General features: G+C 48.4%; 1 protein-coding gene across 1 annotated transcript in view; it reads right to left on the bottom strand.

Annotated features, from left to right (window-relative positions):
• LOC119384815 (autophagy-related protein 16-1) overlaps window positions 1-22,377 on the bottom strand; it is a 225,949-nt gene that overhangs the window by 105,912 nt on the left and 97,660 nt on the right. The window contains exons 5-7 of the mRNA XM_037652509.2: window positions 17,395-17,485; window positions 13,984-14,144; window positions 10,771-10,842 (exon numbers count right to left, since the gene is read on the bottom strand). Coding sequence (XP_037508437.1) covers window positions 10,771-10,842; window positions 13,984-14,144; window positions 17,395-17,485 — 324 coding nt within the window. The remainder of the gene's footprint in view (window positions 1-10,770; window positions 10,843-13,983; window positions 14,145-17,394; window positions 17,486-22,377) is intronic.

Here is a 22,377-nt window from a genome sequence, read left to right as displayed (position 1 = left end):
AACCCGAATACATCAAAATAAAAGAAAAAGCGGGTGCGGCATTGCCCCCCTCTGAAAAAGCATCGTCCCGATGCTTGCGACAGAACATAGAGGGGGGAAAAAAAGTGCATAGACAAATAAATTACAATAACGAAGGAAAAAGTAGAGTCGCCAGGTTCGCTAACGCGCAAAAAACGGCTTAAGACGCACGACATGCACGACTTCAGGTCGTGCACGGCGTCGCTCGGGGCTCGTAATGCCATCCGGGACGACCTCATAGTAGAGAGCGCCGAGACGTCGAAGCACCTTGTATGGCCCGAAGTATCGCCGATGAAGTTTTTCACTGAGCCCATGTCGGCGTATCAGTGTCCAGACCCACACACGGTCACCGAGTGTCACGTATCTCGGGAGCGCTTGCAATGTGTGATGGAGTTGGGAGAGAGAGCGAGGCCGGAGACCGTGGCGTCACGGCAAACACACTTTATAAAACACACCACGGCAAACAACAAAAAATTAACACTGAAAATTTACAATCAGGAGTAACATGTGCAAAAACGCCAAGCGGTACAAAAGAATACAACAAACACTTCTAACTAAGCTCGGCTCTACTGGCCCGAAAGTCTGACCACTATGGCATCCCAATCTCGCTACGCGAATCGAACGTTCTTACTTCGGTGTGCTCGTCGCCTCGATCCCGTGCCAAAGTCGACGTTCGGCCCCGACGTCGCCGCTGCTGTCGGCGTCTTGGGGTCGTCGTCGTCGTCAATCCGCCGCCTTGCTAGTCGTCCTCGTCACCGATCCTCCGGCCCTTTGTCGAGAACATCTGTCTCGTCCAGTTAGGCCTAACTCCTGTCCTCCCCTTGGTGCCACCGAGTCGAACTGCCGACGTGGCTCTCCGGTGATTGTCGGTGGGTCGCCGTCGTCTTGCCGAGCTGTGGTAGTGCCGCAGGTGCCACGAGAACTGCGTGATGAGGCTGCCGCAAGCCCGGGACGCCTCGCTCGGTAACGCCGAGGTCGACGGCCACCCTCCCGGGGCATGCACAACGCTGCCTCCAGAACTCAGCCCTGCTGTTCCCGTTGCGGACACAACGCTGGCCTGTACCACCTTGCTCCTCGACAACTCCACCGAACAATGCCTGCTCGTTCCTCTGGGGTTCCGCACCTCAGTTCGGGTCGCGTGGCACGCGCCTTTCGCCGGCCAATGGCTTACGTCGACGTGGTGGGGGTGCACACCATCGGGTACTTTTCCATTCCCCGCACACCATCGACGCATTGCGCTGTCCGGCACGCGCCCCGTGCCCCTTTACTCATGACACCGAGTTGGTACTCCATGTGGTGTCGTTGAAGATTATAGTGACGGCTGTCGGCCCTCTGATGGTTCTTGATGCGCAGGCGGGCGAGTTGTCAAGCTTCTTCGACGTGTTGCAAATAGGAGACAATGTCGAGATCGTCTTCGTCGGTGGCGGTTGGTAGCATTGCGTCGAGCGTCGTTGCCGGGCTCCTTTCGAAAACCAGCTTGTACGGCGTCATTTGCGTCATTTCTTGCATGGCCGTGTTGTATGCGAAGGTCATACGGAAGGATGGCATTCCACGTCTTGTGTTCGACGTCAACATACATGGCCAGCATGTTGGCGATGGTCTTGTTTAGCCGCTCGGTGAGGCCATTGGTCTGTGGTCGGTACACTGTGGTCCGGCTGTGGCTTGTTTGGCTGTATCTCAGTAATGCCTGAGTTAGGTCAGCAGTAAACGCCGTACCTCTGTCGATGATGAGGACCTCTGGGGCGCCATGACGCAGGACGATGTTTTCAACGAAAAACTTCGCTACATCGGCGGCACTGCCTCTGGGTAGGACCCCTGTCTCGGCGTAGCGGGTGAGGTAGTCGGTAGCTACGACGATCCATTTGTTTCCGGTATTGGACGACGGGAAAGGCCCCAGTAAGTCCATCCCGATTTTCTGGAACGGCCATCGAGGTGGCTCGATAGGCTGCAGAAGTCCGGCTGGCCTAGTCGGCGGTGTCTTGCGTCGCTGACAGTCCCAGCAGGTCTTGACATAGCGAGTTATGTCGGCGGCAAGGCGTGGCCAGTAGTACTTTTCCTGTATTCTTGCGAGCGTGTGAGAAACAACCACGTGTCCAGACGTTGGGTCATCGTGCAGAGCCTGGAGGACCTCTGGTCGCAATGTCGAGGGCACTACGAGAAGGGAATCGGCTCGAAGCGGCGAGAAGTTCTTCTTAAAGGGACTGACAACCAATTTTAAGGGCACCTGTTTTCTTTAGCGCATTGGAAGGCTAACTGGTCAGAGTGTCTAGCCACGCAATGGTAACGTGGAAAACGCCGTGAAACATTTTTAATCGGAATTTTTCTATTTGCGGCGAATATGAAGTCTTATACACACTTGACAACACATGCTGCAAACAGTGAGCGCGAGAGCTGTTCGTGTTCGAGCGCGGCGGTTTACTGCGCATGCGGGCACTCCGCGCACATGCGCCGCGGCTCTACATGGGCCACTGGCAGCCGCGAAGGCTGCGCCGCTTTTTACTGTACAACTCCTTTTACCTCGTAGGCAACACAGAACAGACCAGGAATAGATAATAATATACATACTATAACTTTGAGGACCAATTATGGCGCGCATGACAGCATCAGACTGCGTACAGCAAAGTGACCGTCTTCATAATCCTGCTTCAAGGCTCTTCCGCTAGGCTGCGCGACATACCAGTTTTTGTTACTTTTAAGCTCGAATTAAAAATATAAATCCTACTCACAACGCGAAAAGGATGCTAGAATCTGTCACTACATTTCATGGTCTTTTCATTTCTACCAGGATCTAATCACACGTTCTGTCCAGTTGTCGGTCCCTTTAAGGAGAACACCGTTGCGCAAGAAAAACGACGTCAGTCCTCGCGTGAATACCTTGGGAACCACGGTGGTCCTGCCCTCGAGGTATTCCACAAGGCCCCTGAGTTCTGGGTCCGCTCGCTGTCGTTCGGTGAAGTCTTCGGCACTTATGGTTCCCAAGAAGCAGTCATCCTCCATGTCGTCCTGCGGCGGTGGGTCGACGGGGGCGCGGGACAGGCAGTCAGCGTCGGAGTGTTTTCTTCCGGACTTGTAAACGACGGTTATGTCGAATTCTTGAAGTCGTAGGCTCCACCGTGCGAGGCAACCTGAAGGGTCCTGCAAGTTAGCTAGCCAACACAAGGCGTAGTAGTCGCTCGCAACTTTGAAGGGCCGGCCGTAGAGGTAGGGGCGAAACTTCAATGTAGCTCAGATGATGGCCAGGCACTCCTATTCTGTTGTGGAATAGTTGATTTCTGCCTTTGATAGCGACTGGCTAGCATAACTGATGACCCTTTCCAATCCGTCGGTCTTCTGCACAAGTACGGCGCAGAGTCCTACGCTGCTTGCGTCGGTGTGGATTTCCGTATCGGCGTATTCGTCGAAATGCGCAAGTATCAGAGGCGTCTGCAGGCGTCGTTTCAATTTTTGAAATGCTTGAACTTGCGACGTTTCCCACCTGAATTCGATGTCGGCCTTCGTGAGTTGCGTCAGTGGCTCGGCGATCCGTGAAAATTCCCTGACGAAATGTCTGTAATAAGAGCACAAGCCGAGAAAACGGCGTACGGCCTTCTTGTCGGCGGGCGGCGGGCGGGCGATGGCAGCTGTTTTCCGCGGGTTCGGGCGAACACCATCCTTGCTGATCACGTGACCCAAGAACAAGAGCTCCTTGTACGCGAAGTGGCACTTTTCAGGCTTCAAAGTGAGTCCGGAGGTCTTGATTGCTTGAAGTACAACTTCAAGGCGCCGAAGGTGTTCGTCGAAGTTTGAGGTAAACACAACGACGTCATCCAAGTACACGAGGCATGTCTGCCACTTCAAGCCGGCCAGTACTGTATCCATAACCCATTGAAAAGTCGCAGGTGCAAAGCAAAGACCAAAGGGCATGACTTTGAACTCGAACAGGCCGTTTGGTGTTATAAAGGCCGTCTTTTGATAGACGTGAACGTAAGGGACAAGAATAGAGCAGAGGGGGGCAGAGAACAAACAGGTGTTAAAGGGACGCTAAGTGAAACAATGAATTGGTTCAGGTTGATAAATTTTACTCTGGAAACTCTCATGTCAATATTTCACCGTCATAGCTTTAATAAAAGAGGAGAAAATCAAGGTCAATGTTTCATTTTAAATTTCGTGCCGAAATCTCCGCGCATGACATCACGGATTTCAAGGCACATTTTTCGTCTTTTGGAGAGATCGACTTAATGAAATTTCCTGAAACTTGGTATGTCAAGTCAGAGGACAGTGTACTTCATTTTAACCGATTAACAACAACGTAGGTCCTGTACTCGCGGACAACTTTTCTTGACCATGAATGGAAGGCTACAGAGCCGAACTACGCATGTGCTACCGCTGAAGAATATAGTCCCACAACTGCGTCCGTGCTTGCTGCGTGAGAATAAAAAGACATAACTTTATTTTCTATGGGACGCTGTTTGAAAAGAGGGTCAGCAAGCACCAAGGAGATATTTACATTTGCTTTATTGCGATAGCAATTTTATGGACACTCTCGGCTGATTTTTGCCGTCGCCATTGCCGTCATGCCACGGATACGCATATGTATGTATAGTATATATAAAAAAGGCACAAAGAAAAATAAAGCAGAAGAAACAAATTCCGAACCACCTGACCGGGGATTCGAACCATTGACCCCTCGCTCCCCAGCCTGCTGCATTAGACAACTCAACCATGCCCCATGCATGCGCCGGTGAAATAACGGCGAGCTATTTATATACACCATTTACCGCTGGTGGTAAGCAAATCTCGGAGGAGCTTGAGCGAGTTTTCTATCACACAACGCTCCTATTTTCTTTCAATTTGAAAACTGCACTTGAGACGCGCACGACAAAGTGGACCTTTTCTGTACCCACTCGTGATGTGGAAGGAAAAAAAAAAAAAACAAAGAACACCGAGCACGCCTTACATCAGAAACCCCCGTGTGGTAGGAGACGCAGTGGGTCACTCCACGCGCCGCAGCTAAAAAGAAAAATAAATAAGAGCGTCTGATTCTCCATTAGCGACACTTGTAGACGCAACGCTCCTAATTTTCTTTAAATTTGAAAACTGCCCTTGAGAGGCGCACAATAAAGTGGCCCTTTTCTGTACACACTCGTGATGTGTAAAGGAAAAAAAAACAAAGAACACCGGGCACGCCTTACATCAGACACCCCCGTGTGGTAGGAGACGCAGTGGGTCACTCCACGCGCCGCAGTTAAAAAGAGAAATAAATAAGAGTGTCTGATTCTCCACTGTTGACACTTGCAGACGCAGCGCTCCTAATTTTCTTTCAATTCGAAAACTGCTCTTGAGACGCGCATGACAAAGTGGCCCTTTTCTATACCCACTCATGATGCGGAAGGAAAAAAAACTGGCCGCATATCTGCGTGCTTCGCTGCAAATGGCGTCGAAAGACGGTAGTCTTCTGCCGGGCCGTACTACATGAGTCCTCCTCCTCTACGTTGAATCACAGCATCTGGCTCCTAGTGTCGCATTTTCAACGCAGCCCAAAAAACACTAGCATTTTCAGCGCAGCGCAAGAAACACTAGGGTCTTTAGAATTACGTATCTATGTATTTTCTAGTAAAGGTACACACCACCTAATACTTACGTATTGATGTTGCACCTCAGGCATGCATAACATTTGCTTTTTGATCGACGATGTTCACAAGTATGAACATAGATACCAGTGCAAGATGGCTGGGCGTTCAGAAAGTGATTATACTTTGGCCGGGTGGCTGAATCAGGTGACAGACAGACAAACAGAAAGACAGACAGACCAAAATTTCTGTATCTAAGTTCCCCAAGAAAGACTATCGTCTTTAAAAAAACAAAGAACACCGGGCACGCCTTACATCAGACGCCCCCGTGTGGTAGGAGACGCAGCGGGTCACTCCATGCACCACAGTTAAAAAGAAAAATAAATATCTAAGAGCGTCTGATTCTCCACTGTCGGCACTTGCAGACACAACGCTCCTAATTTTCTTTCAATCTGAAAACTGCCCTTGAGACGCGCACGACACAGTGGCCCTCTTCTGTACCCACTCGTGATGTGGAAGGAAAAAGAAAGAACACCGGGCACGCCTTGCATCAGACGCCCCCGTGTGGCAAGAAATGCAGGTGGTCACTTTACGCGCCGCAGTTTAAGAGAAAAAGAAATATCTAAGAGCATCTGATTCTCCATTGTTGACACTTGCAGCGCGTTGCTTAAGCACAAGGACATAACAACTGCAACAGTTTAGTTCACGCTTGCCCTGTGCATGCCTGTGCATTCTTTTCGGGCATCCTTCTTTGTGCTTCAGCGGCGCGCTGCAAGTATGGAGCTGCTTCTCGTTCTTCATGTGACATTCCAATTTCTTGCTGTTGCATTCATTGCTTCGCCCTTGCGGCAGAACTGTGACTTTTTACTTTATGAAGTTTCATTTCGCGTTTTTGCGCGTGTGAAAACGTCGCACCTTTTACGTGCACCTCACAGTCAAGGTGGCGCCTTCTTCTTCAGGAAAGCTCTCGTCACTCTCCAGCTTTTTTGATGACTCGCCGATAGAGCTTGTGACGAATTTCACTAACAAATGGCTGTCTAAGCCTGCGATGGCCGCTCGAATAATCAAACGGCCGTCACAGGAGATACGGAAGGTTCACAAGCCAAAACTAAATTTGAAATGCACACCGAGCCAGACTACTCCGCGGAGCAGTACATGTGCTGAAGTTCCGCCCCCGTAGCCTTTCCTTCATTGCCAAGAAAAGTTGTCCGCGAGTATAGTAGACACGTCAAAATCTGTGACGTCTTGGCAATTGGTGCAGGACCTTCAAGGTGGCGTCGCATTTTCTTTCTGCACGTTTTCTTGCTTACCAGGCGTCTTCTCACAGTAAGAATGGCGTTTTCAGTACTGTAAAAGGGTAACTTACTAATACAAGAAAAATTGGTTTTCTCCTTAGTGTGCCTTTAAGGACTTCTAAGGGTGAAATCAAGAAGAAATGGGCCAAGCATGTAGTACGAAGGCAAGATAACTACTAACCATTAAGATTAACAGACTGGATTCCAAGAGAAGCCCAGTGCACATGGGCGAGTTAGAAAATTAGATGGGCAGACGAGATTAAGACGTTTATGGGGATAACGTGGTCGCAGCAAGCACAGGGCCAGGTTGATCGGCGAAACATGGGAGAAGCCTTCGCCCTGTAGTGGGCGTGGTCAGGCCGATGATGATAATCAAGGAGGTTTCTTTTGGAATCACTAGATGGCACACCTCCACGAAAAAAAAAGGTGTAATTTTTTAAGTTCTGACCAGCGTCTATCAAGTTTCCATCATAGTCGACAGTTCAGCACAGTGATTAAACTGTTTTTCTTGCATTGTTGTTTAAGATAAGTTATTGTTAGGCTTGTGCAAATATTCGAGCACATCGAATATTCGTGCGAATATTACAGTATTCGAATTCGCTTCGATGTGAATTTAAATTATTGGAAATTTCCAAGTATTCAAAATGAGCGAATAAGTGTATATTAGTCCGCATGCAACCCCCTTTAAAGGTGGTTTCACTGCAGTGGAGGGGTGCTATACCGTGAATACACCTTTCCAGAAAAAATACGCACTGCCACGAAGCCACACTTCAAGGTTAAATGAACGCAAGTCGAACCCACTTATAACAATATCGGTTTTAACAATATATCGGTTATAACGATGAGAAGCTTCTGCAGCGTCAACTTTCGTATGTTTTCTATGGTGGAATAACCCGCTTACAGCAATGCTCGTATGCCGCATTATTGGTTGTAACAATGAATTCTGACTGGTGGTTGTCCGTGCCGAAAGGTAATGGAACGCAAAATCCTTGAAAATAAAGTAGAAAACGAGAAATTCACGCTGCTGAACCCCCGCCAACAAACCCAACGTCCCCCAGCGCCATTTCGGATTTGTGGTATGCTTGAAGGGGTCCGCTCTACGTACGGCTGGTGCAGAAGCCTAGCTCCGGTCCCAGCCGCAAGTGTACGTGTCAATGTCCCCTTCCCGTAGTGCGAGTCATCGCAGCTACGACGGGTTCGGGCGAATAAGGCAACAGGCTAGAACAACAAACAACACTTTATTGCTACTCTAGCAATAATGCGCAAATGTCGCGTAGAGGGATTAGTCCGCTCTAGTAGAAAACAAAGGGTAACGCTTACGCCTTCGGTCGAAGTTCGGCTCGCGGATCTTGGGGCGATGAGGTGGTACCTCGCAGGTCAGCAGAGCAAGAGAGCCCATCTGCTCGGTTGTTTTATTCACCTCCCATGTCCCTCCCCACTGCGAGGGTTGTTTCCCTCGCAGGGCGAGTTCCCTTTCCCGCGAGCCGGGATGCGAGGAATGGCGCGAGGAGCGGCGGGAAAGAAGGGGTTGCCCGGAAAGGGGCAACAGTGCTCCTCTCCTAGTAGCTCCTTGGCTCCCACCGTCAGTTCGCGATCGCGCCAGCGTTAAGGAAAGGAAATGGGCACGCGTGCTCTCCCACATGCTTCAACGCATAGCGTTGTGGCATTGCGGCAAAATTGACTTTTGAAATCCGCTACAGTGTGGGAGCAGCGGTGGCTTCTGTTAATGTACTTTCGGACATGCAGTTTGAGTAAAAAGTTGAGACTTAGAAAAGTTTCAGCATTCGGCACTTCAGACATTGCCAAACATTGGCCCTATGGAGCTTGCAGCGGTTCCGTGAAAGCGTCCGAATTTTCAAGCATGTGTGAAAAATCGGCAACTTTGTCATTATTGTCACTGATGTCTGTCGGTATATCCCATCTGATGTTAAAGTTTTCTCACAACAGCCTGCTGTCCCCTTATTTTGTTTTTTGCGTGCAACCCGTTTATAGCAATTATCGGTTACAACAATGAAATTTTCATGGCAATTGAGTATTGCTATAAGAGGGTTCAACTGTATTACCCTCACATCGATTCATCATTTTTTAAGTTTAAATGCTTGTTATACCGGCTTATATGCTTTAGGTATAGTACATTTTAAAACATAACATACTTTGCAGATTATCATTTGCATTCTACCAAAAGTCAAATCCTGCTATTATTCAAAATTGCTTCCACTTCCTTTGAACCAAAAAAATTTCACCTTCTCCCACTAAAGGGAACCATGTGGAGATGCGAATCACGGGCACCTTGCCCGATGTTAACGCGTCCTTGCATGTGGAGCACACCATGAATTCACTGTAGTTGCTGTTGCTGTTACTCGTCCCGAACTCTTGTTGGAGCACGCGCGTCTGCAGAATCTCGTTCCCCGACGCCATCACGTGATTGCTGAGAGAGTGTAAGGGGGAGAAGCCACAGTGTCTTACCCAGCCCCTTACACAGGCCCGAACAGACTAGCGCGTGCCAGCACACGTTGTTTTGTCTGCGTTACGCCAAGCTAGGACAGCATACGGCAGCCTGGGCCCCTAAAGTGCTCTGCACATATCATCATCAAAGCGGTCGAAGAACAAGACGAAGAAGACTTCTCCTTGGCGCGAGCGCGCACTCAATATGTTACAGATGGCTATGGTAGGTTTCAGAAAGCAGACGGTTTGCCAATTAAACTACGGACAAAGCCCAGCACAAAAGCTGCTTCGCATCCAAAAGAATGACATTTGCGCATGCCTTGTTTCAATCTTAAAGAAATATTGCGCAGGCTAGTTGGGCCATGACAAACATGCTCATTTTATTTTATGATATGTGATAAGCACTATTCAAATTCGATTCGAAATTATTTGACCAAATCCCCATTCACTTCGAATTTGCTTCGAACCTAAAATTTACTATTCAAACAAGCCTAGTTATTGCAATCATCCACAGCAGTGGAAATCAAAGTCGGAGGTAATAAAAAGAAAAAAATCACAGCATATCCACGGAGTGAATGATGATGAGTGGGCGAAGCTGCGGAGGTTCATCGGTAAACCGTGAATCTTCCGTGAATTCTGCCCAGTACATCATCACCGACGTGAGATCGGGCGCGTTTATACTAAAGGTTCGATGAGTTATGACGACTTGCAGCTCACTTTAATTTTACATGTACGCTGTGAATTTTCATTGTTTAGAAAACCATTGCTTTAGAAAACATCTGACGTCTTTCGTTAAGCAGCTGGCGTCTTTTCGTTTTGCTTTAGAAACATCTGGCGTTCTTTCGTTTTGCTTTTAGAAAACATCTAGCGTCTTTCGTTGGTTTATTTCATCAATCAACGGCGTTTTGAACAAAATTTTTATTGTTTAATCACGCACAGGAGAAATCTCACCAGGCACTACCTTGGAGCTAAACAATGGCTGCTAATGGGAATGAGAGACAGAAGAAGTCGGCTTTTAGCTAACACTTACACTTCTACTAACGTTTCCTACTGGAACATGCCAATGGCTGCTAATGGGGAATGAGAGACAGAAGAATTCGGCTTTTAGTTAACGCGCACGCTGCGAATTTTTTATTGTTCAACAACACACAGGAAAAATCTCCCACCGGCACCACCTTGGAGGTCAAGATCTGGTACTAGCGTTACGACTGGTTACGCACTACGACTACGACAACTACGAGGGACGAATGGGTGCCGCCTTAAGGAGCTTCGCCCCTAAAAAGTATTTTTCTCCAGGACAAAAGTTGGTTCAACGTACGAGTAAATACAAAACTAATGGAAGTGTGCTACAGAGACAGCGTGATTAAATCCCAACCAAGTACTACAGTTGCTTTACAGCAAAGGTGACACAGACGCACACAGCCAGACAGTATGCAGCATCCACCACCGATGGCAATGCCTACCTGTCGTTGGGCACCACCACGGGCTCCCTGGCAGCATCTTCCAGGTCCCTCTTGACTTGAGCTTGCTTCAGCCTGCACAGAGGATGTGCACCACTCCATTGGTGCTCTAAAGTAAATTAAAGAGGGTGCTGTTATTCGTCTCATGTCCCCACTATATCAGGCAATTTGTTGACATTTGCAGAGTGCTACTGAGGCCCGTATTCACAAACCAACCTTAACTTAAGGCTATAAGGTGCCCTTTCATAAGGAGGGGATAAAGACGAGAAAAGTCAGAGTGTGTTTCAGAAACTCGTTTTATTGGGTTTTAAGGCAGCCTTATAGAAGGTGGCCTAGTTGTCATCAGGAATAATCATGGGATCGAGGCTATGAGCTTTTGCTGGCTGATCGTTGCTTTAAAAGCGAGAAAAAATAGCTGCATGCTCCTCAAAACTATAAAATAAATGCAGGAACGCATGACCGTGCAAGTTGTGGAAAGGACACATCTTGCCTGGCCACACTGTGCTCTGTTTCTTTATTAACACTTCACCATTGTTATAACAACTCCCAAAATCAGGGGCCTCCTGTGAAGCAGCAGAGTAGAGTGACACCTCATGCACTGAATTATAAACAGCGTTGCCTGCAGCAACCACCAAGCTAGGCCTACTGTCCTCGTTGGTGGCAGCCTGTGCAGCAGTCGGTGATGGCACGCTGCTGGGATGTGTTTGTCGCTCGCGAGCTTTCATTAGCTCTAAAATAAAGCCACGTTGTGCGAAGTTGTTTATTTTGTGCATTTTGGCAAAGGATACAAAGTTTTAACATGAAAGGGTTTTATGCCAGGGTCCACCAAGACTTCAGTGACGTATTTCCGTCATGAAAATGACGTCGAAAAAATTTTCACGATCAGATGGCAAAGAAAAAAAGTTCCGTCAACGGGCATCGAACCCACGACCGCTCGGTCCGAAACAATAGATGCCGGGCACGCTATCCACTACGCCACGGTCACATACTCTAGAGGCTTTACAAACGCGCCTTTTATATCTACCACTCTCCCAGTCACCGGGGTGGTGTTGCCCTCTAGGAGCGGTAAAATAAAGTAATTCGTCATTACTGTAGCCTCCGCGATTAGCACCTGCAACGCGTTACACGTCCGTCCCATTCAGCGCGTTTTCAATAGAAGTTCAATTTTGCCAATGCCCTAACACACCGGGAGGTGGCAACCTCAGCCCAAGCGTCGTAATTTTTTGGGGACTTTAAGGCGTCGTAAAAGCGTCGGCTTCGCTCACAGCTTCACGTTAATCCAAACCAAAAATGGCTCTGCGACGCACGCCTGCCTCACCTGGCTGTAACACCGCGTTCCCCGCTCACGCACTCGCCTCGAGAAAAATTGCGGCCGAGCTACCGGAGCGGAACGACGTGCTTTGCGTTTCCCTCTAGTCCGGCCGTGGTGTTCAATCACAATTTAACATGCCGCGGGATGGCGATCAAGTTCTGTGTCGAATATGCGATGCTCTTCTGGCTATCGCACCTCGTTCTCCGATTACGCTTTCACCGTTAACTACTACAGCTACCACAAGGGTTTGTTTAATCATTGAACATGGACGTTAGTTGTCGGGATGGAGATGTACCACCAATCATCAAAGTGGGTGCATCCACGTTAAACGGTGCCATAGCTGCCAGACATCAATATGCATTGTGGAAACTCTTTTATATCAATGTACAGTAACATTCAGTTACTTCTGTAAGGGCACGCTTTACTTTCGTGTTATTCAGATTCCTATGAGAGAGGGATCAACCATGTTTTTTTCATAGGACTTGCGCTGCCATCTCTAGTTGCAAATTCAGATAGCTATGTACAGACACGTCCACTGTTAAAGGGAACACTTGCGAGCTGGGCGCGTTTGTATTTCTCTATTTTGCAACATTATAGTGGCTTAGATATTGCATAAGACTGCTGGTAGTTGACAGATTTGACTCCTTTTGCCAGACCAGTGCCGTGCGTGCACAATGTTTCTCTATCCGCTTGACATTACAGGGCGAAAAATATGAAAAGTGTTCATTCAAGTGTTCCCTTTAACAATGGACCGCACTGTACTCAGGGAAAGCCAAGATTGCCATCATTATTGCTGCAATATCTCCACTGTCACACTTTTGGGTCTTCGAAATTACGTTTTTTTTCGTGAGGAAAAGGGACCCACAGTTCATTTCTAGACTCGATATACTGTAAACTCCCAAGGAAGCGCCTCCCTCCAGATCTTGTCCAATTATCCTTCACCATAGGGGGGGCACTTGCTTGGGATTTTATAGTAAATAACCTTTAACCCCTTAACGGCTTTGAACGAGCACAGCTCGCCTTTGCCGAACTGTGCCTAAAACATTTTAGATGAGCATGGCTCGTCCGCTCGAGGTAATATCTCCCCATGAACGTTTGGACAAGACTCTCTTGTTCCCAGGCTAGTTCGTGCGTCACTTCACAGATGGCAGCATTTGCTTGGCAATTTCTTTTATTTGAATTGCCACTTGACATTTTTTCGCGACTTGTGTTTAGAAAATGCTGTCTAGTGAAGGTGATGTGCTCGTGCATCGTCGCGTAAAGGAAGCCTTTCATCATTGTACAGCTCTTCCGGCACTAATTATTCAGATACCGAAGTTTCCTTCGATGACTTGACGTGTTATATTCGCCAGCTTCTCGACAATGACTTTATTTCGCGAATCGTGAAAGACACTAATAGACCATGGGACAATAAACTTTGTTATGCTAACTTGAGTTAAAATATGCTTGAATTTTTTTATTCAATCGAAACATGCTTTTTAGAAGCAAAGGATTCGATATCAATATTAAAAAAATGAACATATTTTGGCAGGAAATCTCTCAAAAAATAAAACGGTTAAGGGGCTAAGCCATCTGCTCAGTCTGAATTTGTTACAATACTTCCCGTAAGCATGCAGAGCAATTATGCTGTGGTAAAATAACTGTCTGACTTTCATGTCTACACTCCTTTAAGAGATTTGAAGACAGTGGCATAGATAATAGAGGAAACAGGAGCAGCCATTAAGAGGAAAAAAATGAAGCTGGGCAGGGCATGTAATGCATAGATCAGCTAGGGCGATGGTTTGGTTCTAAGGCATCAAATGGAATCGTAAATTAAAAATCATTGGGAGATGTGGAGCTGGAGATAGGCTGCAGAGACAGTGCAGTTACAGCACCGGGTATGGTAGGAAGGGAGAAACACTGACCGTAACATGCGCTCATTCTCAGCATTGAGCTTGTCGGCATCTCGCGACTTGAGCGCCATCCAGCGCTTAATGAGGTCCTGGTGATCCCGCTCAAGGGTGTTCAAGTTGCGCTCCAGGCTGTTGTATGCCAGCTGCAGGGCTTCATGCTCATCCCGCAAGAGCTGCACACCAGACAAGCCACTGCAATCACCCTACAATCACACTGGCCCCTTTTTCGTACCAGAAGCATGCATGGCAGTGTGACACTGCAGGTTTCAGTCTAGAATCTGCATAGTATTCTGGTTGAGAGAACATCATTCGTGCTTCTGGTGTTACCTCCCGTGGTGAAACAAATAAACATCTATTTTGTCACTTTTACACAGTATACCAACATGTATAACTCACTTGTTTAGGAAGTATTGAGATGTGCACTTATAATGCGTTACGGGTCCATTTCATTGAATAAAAATCAAGTGTCGACTTTGAGATAGCTGAGCAATAGTCAGCGAGGTTGCATTTCAGATTCATCTCAATGCATTCCGACACCGACATGCCGGCAATGTTTATTTCAGCTGTGCTGTCTTGTTTGCTTCACATCACTTTCCATGTGTGAGCGGCTTTTAAGTAAGCACAAGTATTCGTCTAAGCGGAAGTGCTTTCACAGCTTGCGCTGGGCAGAGGAATGTGGAGCTTGGTGCAAGTGGGACGCTTGGTGTCTCTGAAGGCAGCCACAGTCAACGTACGTGCAGCAAGTGGGGGTGCAACACATCGACCCTCCCTTGCTAGCCAAAGCAGCAGTGACTTATGCTGCAGGTAAGTGGAGCACGTTTCCTGCTCCGCTCGCAGCCTGCTTGCTCACCCATCAGGTGCAGCTGAGGGTGCACGCACATTTGCACTCCCCCTCCGCTTAGCTGCTCAATGGAGTGTAAAAAAATAAAACTGCCACCACAAATCATGTGTATTTATATGATGGTGGGAGTTTTGTGACTGCACTTACTCTGTAAAGAGCAAGAAAGAATCTTCAAATAGTCTGGTGTTGGGCCTGTTGGTACATAGCTTGAAAACGAGGAACCCAGTTTTCAACAGACACGTACACAAGAAGAGAACGAAGACGACCACACACTCTGGGACTAACAACAGTTTAATGGAAAACATCTACTCGAAAAGGAAACCCCAAAAAATGCGCATGCGCCCTCAAGATATCTTAGGTGGGAGGGGGAAAAAAGGGGGGTGAACATTTCACAATCGACGAAGCACACTCATATTGCTGATGTGCTTTAAAAACCTTGCAGATAAAACGCTGCTTGTGGCACCTTCTACTTACGTTTGTATAAAAACGTCACCTCTTTTTGTGATAGCGAGAGGGAAGGTGCGCTTACGCAACGAGCCGGACCGTGCTTTTGCATTTGATAAGCCTCAAATATTTCCCTCTGACATTTCGTGGATCCCTTACCAATAATTTCAGTGTCGTTAAAAATGGCTGAACACCCGCATGCTCTACAATGCACAGGCAAGTTCGCGCCTCCTCCTGAAGTGACTGATGTCTCATGTTCTTTCAGGCGCGTGTTCACACAGCGCCCCGTCTGGCCTATGTACAACCTACCACATGAAAGTGGTATGTGATACACTACATTAGTGACGCAGTCAATGAATTTCGAGGAGTGTCTAGTTGTACAAGTGTCCTTAGATTTTCTTTCTTCAATGTTCGCACAAAGGCGTGACAACTTGCATGGTGGCGAGAACACTACTCGTACGCCATGCCTCGATGCAACTTTCTTGACACTGTGTGAAAGCTTATCAATATATGAAAGGACTTCCACTCGCCTATGGTCCTCATTTTGCCTGGAGCGTGGCATACCACCTATTTCTTTCTTTAGCTTCTTCATTTTTGTTTCAGCTACCGCCTTTAGGACGGAGTCTGGAAAGCCTGCCGCCTTTAGACGCGTCACTTGCTCATTGAAGCTTTGGTCCACTGAGTGGTGACAACTTTTCTTGAGAGCATTGCCAAAACACAGGTTTGCTATGCCACGCTTGACAAGCTTAGAATGTGATGAACTGAACAGCAAAAGCTGTTTTTTAGTGCGCGGTGCATACATCCAACAAACGTGCCCCGTGTTCGAAAAGATTAACTTCAAATGTAAAAACCTAATCTCGCTGTCTTATGCCAGTTCCTTGGTGAAATTTAAAAGGTTACTACATGATTTGAATGAGTTTAAAATGTCACGTGATACATCTTCTAGGTCAGTGGGGTTCTTCAAGTTTAACAAAATCACGAAATCATCAACATACCTGAACACCTTGACCACCCTGTCGTCAATCATTGTCAAATTTTGAAAGAAATATCTGGCACAGAACCAGCGCCACGCTCGACCCTATACAAATTCCATTCTTTTGCACGAACAAAGCATTGTCATATTCAATAAAGGTAGACAAGTACAGGGTTAAAAGCTGCATGAACGAGTCAACAGGAACACCACAAGAATTCTGGAACGAGACTGCCCCATTTTCTTCTATGAGCTCCCGAACAGCGCGCGGACTTGTTTAAAGAGAAGCTGAAGTGGTTTTAGAGCTCAATCAAACTCAGCAAGGACCGACATTATTGTCGGCGATGTAATTTTTTTTCGTGGTTGTGGCAGCAAGACCTCTAGGAGTATGTGAAAGAAATGCTTGTCTTGCTCCGTCCATGCGAGCACAATGAAAATGTGGGCATGGAAACCTACGTAATCTTCGGTTCCTTTTTGGCGAAGCGGTGCTACACTCCGACGGAAGATTCCTGCCGCTCACTGATCCGAGCTGCGAGAGCACTGTTTAAGTGTCGCAGGCTCAAGTAAGTATAGAGAAGCTGAAAGTTCTGCAGCTGGATTACAAATTCTGGCATAACAACAAACAGCCAAGAGCAACATGAACAAGCGTCTCCCATATCTTCAACCGTGGCCTCCGTGACTAACTCGTGATGTGCAGTTGCCGGAGCTAATTGTGGAGGCCACGCTTTGGCAGTGCTGTCGTTGCAGATGGTGCTGTGTACCGAAGATGTCATAACCACGTCTCACAAAGCTCTGCGGCCACAGCCTCTGTTTTCTGCAAAAAAAACACTATTTGCGTTCATTTTTGAGAACTTTCACATCACTTTTCGAATTTATCAGTGATCACACTGTCATTACACGTTCCAAAGTCTTTTTTTTTAAGTGCTGATCACACTGTCATTACACGTTCCAAAGTCTTTTTTTTTTAAGTGCTTCAGCTTCATGCTCCATTGGTTGTAAAATTTGACTAGCAGGCAAACTGCACAGAAGGTGCAATATGCCTATGTCCTTTCCTCCCCGAGTGTAAGAGACCCCACAGAATGTTCCATTCTATTTTCGTGCATGCAGAAGCAGACAAGCAAACTGGAGGGGTCTCACAACGTGAGCATCGCTATGGCAACAGACGTGCCTGATTGGAATCTTTCATGTCCTGCAGCTCCTTCGCAGTAGTGCTAAGCCTTTCCCTCAACAGGTCCACCTCAGCCTCGTACTCCTGGATCCTGCACACACACAGACATGCAATGCTGTCCCTTTACATCCATAAACCACTTCACACAAGGTTACACGCACTCACAGACATTTTCCCAAGAATTTGTTGTTGTCTATAATGCAGAAATGGCAACAAACATACAGGCACGAAGAAAAACCAACAAGTGCACTGTCATCACCTTTTTCACGCAACTTTAAAACTGTTTCTACAGGAAACATTCAGTCAGACTGAACAACAATGTGGTCACAAAATATATTAAAGAAACCAACCTTGTAAAGGCGTAAGGAAAGAAACAAAGAGAGAATTTCTACAGCCACAGTTCCGGATCCGACAGATACCTACTTTTAGCTCATTTCAGTTTTCTAATTATGATGAACTAATCTATTCATTGTTGACAAATTGCCATGTATCGCCCATTCCCACATCATCATTTACAGCCTGTTCTAGTGAACTGCAGGACGAAGGCCTCTCCCAATGATCTCCAGTGTATCCTATCCTGTGCAAGCCGATTCCATTTAATCCCTGCAAACTTCTTAATTTCGTTACTCCATCTAACTCTCGGCCTTCCTCGCCTCCGGTTCCCAACCCTTGGTACCCATTCTGGTGCTCTTATTGTCCACCAGTTGTCTGTTCTACGCATTACGTGGCCAGCTCAGGTCCATTTCTTTCGCTTGATGTCAACTAGGATATCTGCAACTCCTGTCTGCTCCCTTAGCCATCCTGCCGTCCTCTGACCTCTTAATGTTATTCCTATAATTTTACGTCCCATTGCATGCTCCGTGGTCCTCAGCTTTTGCTCTAGTTGCTTTGTTATTCTCCATGTTTCAGCCCAATATGTTAGAACTGGCAGTGTGCAGCGGTTGTATACTTTTCGCTTTAATGATAGTGGCAGATTTCCTGACAATATTTGGGAGTGCCTGCCAAATGCACTCCAGCCCATTCGTATTCTTCGGTGAATTTCTTTTTAGATGCGAAGCAGCTTATGGTCGGGGCTATGTCACTCCCTCCCTCTGCCGTGCGGCGTCCGCACCCCCACTGCACATGCACATCCTCCACCCCCTCCTCTCCTTGTCTCTTCTCCTCCCAGACACTCCTCTCCGGCATGCCTCCTCTCCTCTCCGGGACTGCGCAACGAACCTGCAACTCCGCGCGTGATACTGCGAAGGGTTACAGGCGTGACCGTAAGCGCTGCATACTCCGCTGGGGGCGCCACTGTAGCTCCGCAATATAAATGAAGCGCGCGCGTGCTCCGCTCCCCTCATTTTCCTCCCACAACGCCATGATGAGTGCCACGGGCAATGCCAGCGTCAACGCCAGTGTCAGCGGCTCTGCTTCACAACTACTCAGGGTTCCCTATGGGAAGATGGTGTAATTTTTTATGAGTAGGTTCTCCTGCGAATAGTTGTCCTAAGTATACATATTGCCACCTTCTCACCAAGTACGGCGAGCGCAAGCCAGCAATGCACAAGAATGGAAGAATATGTTCTGGGACAGTGCACGCTCTCGCTCGGAGTTGTTGTTGTCTTGGCAGCCATCTTCCCAGTTTTGTGTGCGTCTCTCTGCCGGTGCAGTATTTGCTAGTTTCAGTCTTTCTGTAGCACGTGACAACTGGTGGAGGTGCGGGATAGTCCCCAGCCAATGTTCCAAACGCCTCCCAGTAGCCCTGTATCTGTAGTGACAGCACCTGTTTACCGGGCCAACCAAAGAATCCGAGGATCACCTCCTGAGCATGGACCTCTTCCTGAAATGACGTCAGCGACACACCAGAATGCTGTGGAAGGCGCTGCAACCGCGCCTTATACGCTACAGAAGTCACGAGTGCCGAAGGTGTTCCATGGTTTCGCCTTCAAAGATGTCGAGGACTGGCTGGCTCAATTCGAACATTTCAAAGGTTGGACCGACGCCGACAAGATGAGGAATGTCTATTTCAGCCTGGAGGACGGCGCTCATACTTGGTACGAAAACCGTGAGCCCTGCCCATCTTGGAGCGTCTTTTGCCGTCAGCTGCTGGCAAGTTGGGCCAATCCCGATCGCCGTGAACGAGCCGAGAGAGCAATTCAGTCGCGCATCCAAATGCCGAATGAAAGTGCCATGAAGCTCCGCCATTTAATGCGAGGAGTTAAGAAGCAGCTTTTTGCTGGCATCGTTCCATGTCCCCCAAAGACTGTGGCTGAGTTTTTGATTGAAGCCACAACAATGGAAAAAGTGCTGCAGCAGCATTCGGCTGTGTACGACTGGCAAGTGAGTGTCACTTCGTCCGTAGGCCAGATTGGAGGTGCAGGAAGTAGCATTGACGTCGAATCTCTGCGACCTCATTGTCATGAGTAAGGAGAGGACGTATGGACGACGAAGACGACGAAGTAGGAGGAGAAGCACGGGGAACAGGCACGAGCGCGTGCAGGGTAGCACACGGCGCGATGCGCGTGACACGAGCCGTAAACGAAGGCAGCAGCTCGATGAGCTGGCATTGTTTGCGTGGCTACTGGAGAAGAAGGTCGCATTGGCAGCTACGTTCTGTCAACGGGAAGGCAGCGGACGTTCGATTCCGGAGGCCGTGACGCTGGCACTCCGTGGCGTGGCCGTTGACCTCGACACGCTCGGGCGAGGCTCCTCGGAGGTGCTGCAGCACCTTGCGGCAATCCCGGACGCACCAGCAGCAGTCCCCCTTCAAGCTTCAGCCAGCAACAATCCCCGGGACGCCACGTCATCGGGTACAGCAGGGGCCGAGCTCGTACTTAGGCCTAAGTGACAGAGACGCCTTGCCACGTCAGCGACTGGGAAAAGGCTTACGGCAGCTTCGTGGTCTGTTATGCATCGGGACGACAGTTCATCGGGACGACAGAGGATCGTCGGCGACATCGACTGGGGAACCAGCACAACGGAGGCTGGACTTACGGCGTGTAACGGAACCAAGTAAGAGTGTTCCATTGGCGAGGCCTAAGTGGCCAGACACTCTAGTGGCGACGCTAGTCGTAGGTCTCAAAGTACTGAGAAGTGTGTTTGTTAACTTTCGGTGGTGCGCAACGAGCTGCAAAAGATTCACTGCGCGTCTCAACCTACTGTGGGATCCATCTGCAGCCTCATCAGAAATGAGGTACAGCAGGCTCTGCAAGTGCCGCTTTCCAACAATGTCCAGCCTATGCCGACGGAGCCTCATCGTGCATCATACACGAAAGCTGCTAGTCATTATATTTCTGCTTCACTGCGCTTCGTAAATCCTACGCCTCACGATGCCCTTCCATCACTGCAGCCAATTCAGCACTTAGAGAATCGGCAGCCGATTCCAAGGAAATCCGACGTCTGGCACACACCAGACAGGCGGCCACTGTGCTATCACTGTGGTGAAGCTGGACATGTGTACCGAGAATGCCCCTATCACCGCCTTGGACTCCAAGGTTTCGCCGTCGACTCACCAAGGCTGAGAATCAGCAAAAGACCAAGAGCTATCGAAGAGTACCTCTCCCAGCAGTGCATGCCACTGCCCTTGCGGCGGCAGTCGCGGTCACCGTCTCCAAGACCATCTTCACCAAATTTTCGGAGCTTCCCAGGGGCGGCGCAGGCGCGTTTGCCAAGCCCTAGGCGGGAAAACTAACGACAGCGACCTTCGGGAGCGAGGCCGCTGACAAGCGACGCAAGCAAGGCCTCCTCCCATCGACGCGAGCATGGATCCAGAGCAATTCACCGACGACAGCAACAAAAACCAGAAGCAGACTTTTTTTGGACATACCTGTGGTTCTCAACGGCCGCCACGACGTTAGTGTGTTATTAGGCACGGGTGCAGACTATTCGATCATGAGCGGAAAACTAGCCGAGCACCTGAAGAAAGCTGTTACGCCCTGGTACGAAACACAAATTCGTACTGCCGGCGGACATGTCACCCCAATTGGCATGTGCGCAATCAGAGTAAGCATTCGTGGACGCTGCTGCGTCCGTGGCCTGCTGCCTTATGTAAGCATTCGTGGCCTGCTGCCTTATGCTTCGTGAATGTTCCCGAGATCTAAACCTGGGAGTCGACTTCTTGCGGGAGTACGGAGCTATTATCGACCTCCGGGAGCATACCGCGACCTTTTCAACAGAGAGAGCAACTGACAAATCTGATGACAGCCAGGACAGCACGTTTCGTGTTTCTGCCGACAGCATAACATTGCTTCCACGTTCAAGTGTCCTGGTTGATGTGGTGTGCGACAAGTTACGTGGTGGTGAGGCTATCGCCGAAGGCAACTTCACGCTTTTGTTCATGCTATGTGTCTGCACGGCACGCAGCCTCGTCACGCTTTCCGCTTGTCACCAATTTCAGTAATGAGTACCGGCACCTTTTTCGTCACACCGCCATCGCTTTTGCCTACCCTGTCGCAGACGTTGCCAAATGTTTCACGTCTATATCCGTGGAAGATGGGCTTCAACCGACATCAAGAGACGTGATTTTGTCACTCGCCAAGGTTGGTATTAATTCGACCCTCTCGGAGCAACAACAGACAGTGCTGCGTGAGCTATTATTTCAATTCAAAGAGTGCTTCGCGTCCACCTCGAAGGCTCGTCAGACGCCAATCACCAAACACCGAATAATTACGTACATCAACGTCTCGCCCATAAAACAACAGCCTTACCACATTTCAGCAAAGGAACGTGATGTGATAAATGCATAAGTCGAAGAGATGCTGCAAGATGACGTTATACAACCTTCCAAGAGTCCCTGGTCATCGCCGATCGTTCTCGTAAAGAAAAAAGACAGAACGCTGCGCTCCTGCATGGACTACAGGAAGCTTAAAAGTGTGACTTAAAAAAAACGTCTATCCACTGCCCTGCATCGATGATTCACTCAACAAACTGCGGTGGGCCAAGTATTTTTCATCTATAGATTTGAAAAGCGGGTACTAGCAGATTGAAGTTGACGAACAAGAT

Source organism: Rhipicephalus sanguineus, chromosome 3, assembly GCF_013339695.2.
Source record: "Rhipicephalus sanguineus isolate Rsan-2018 chromosome 3, BIME_Rsan_1.4, whole genome shotgun sequence".
Taxonomy (NCBI): domain Eukaryota; kingdom Metazoa; phylum Arthropoda; class Arachnida; order Ixodida; family Ixodidae; genus Rhipicephalus; species Rhipicephalus sanguineus.
Note: the sequence above shows the minus strand (reverse complement) of the source record. Positions and strands in the feature narration are given on the sequence as shown.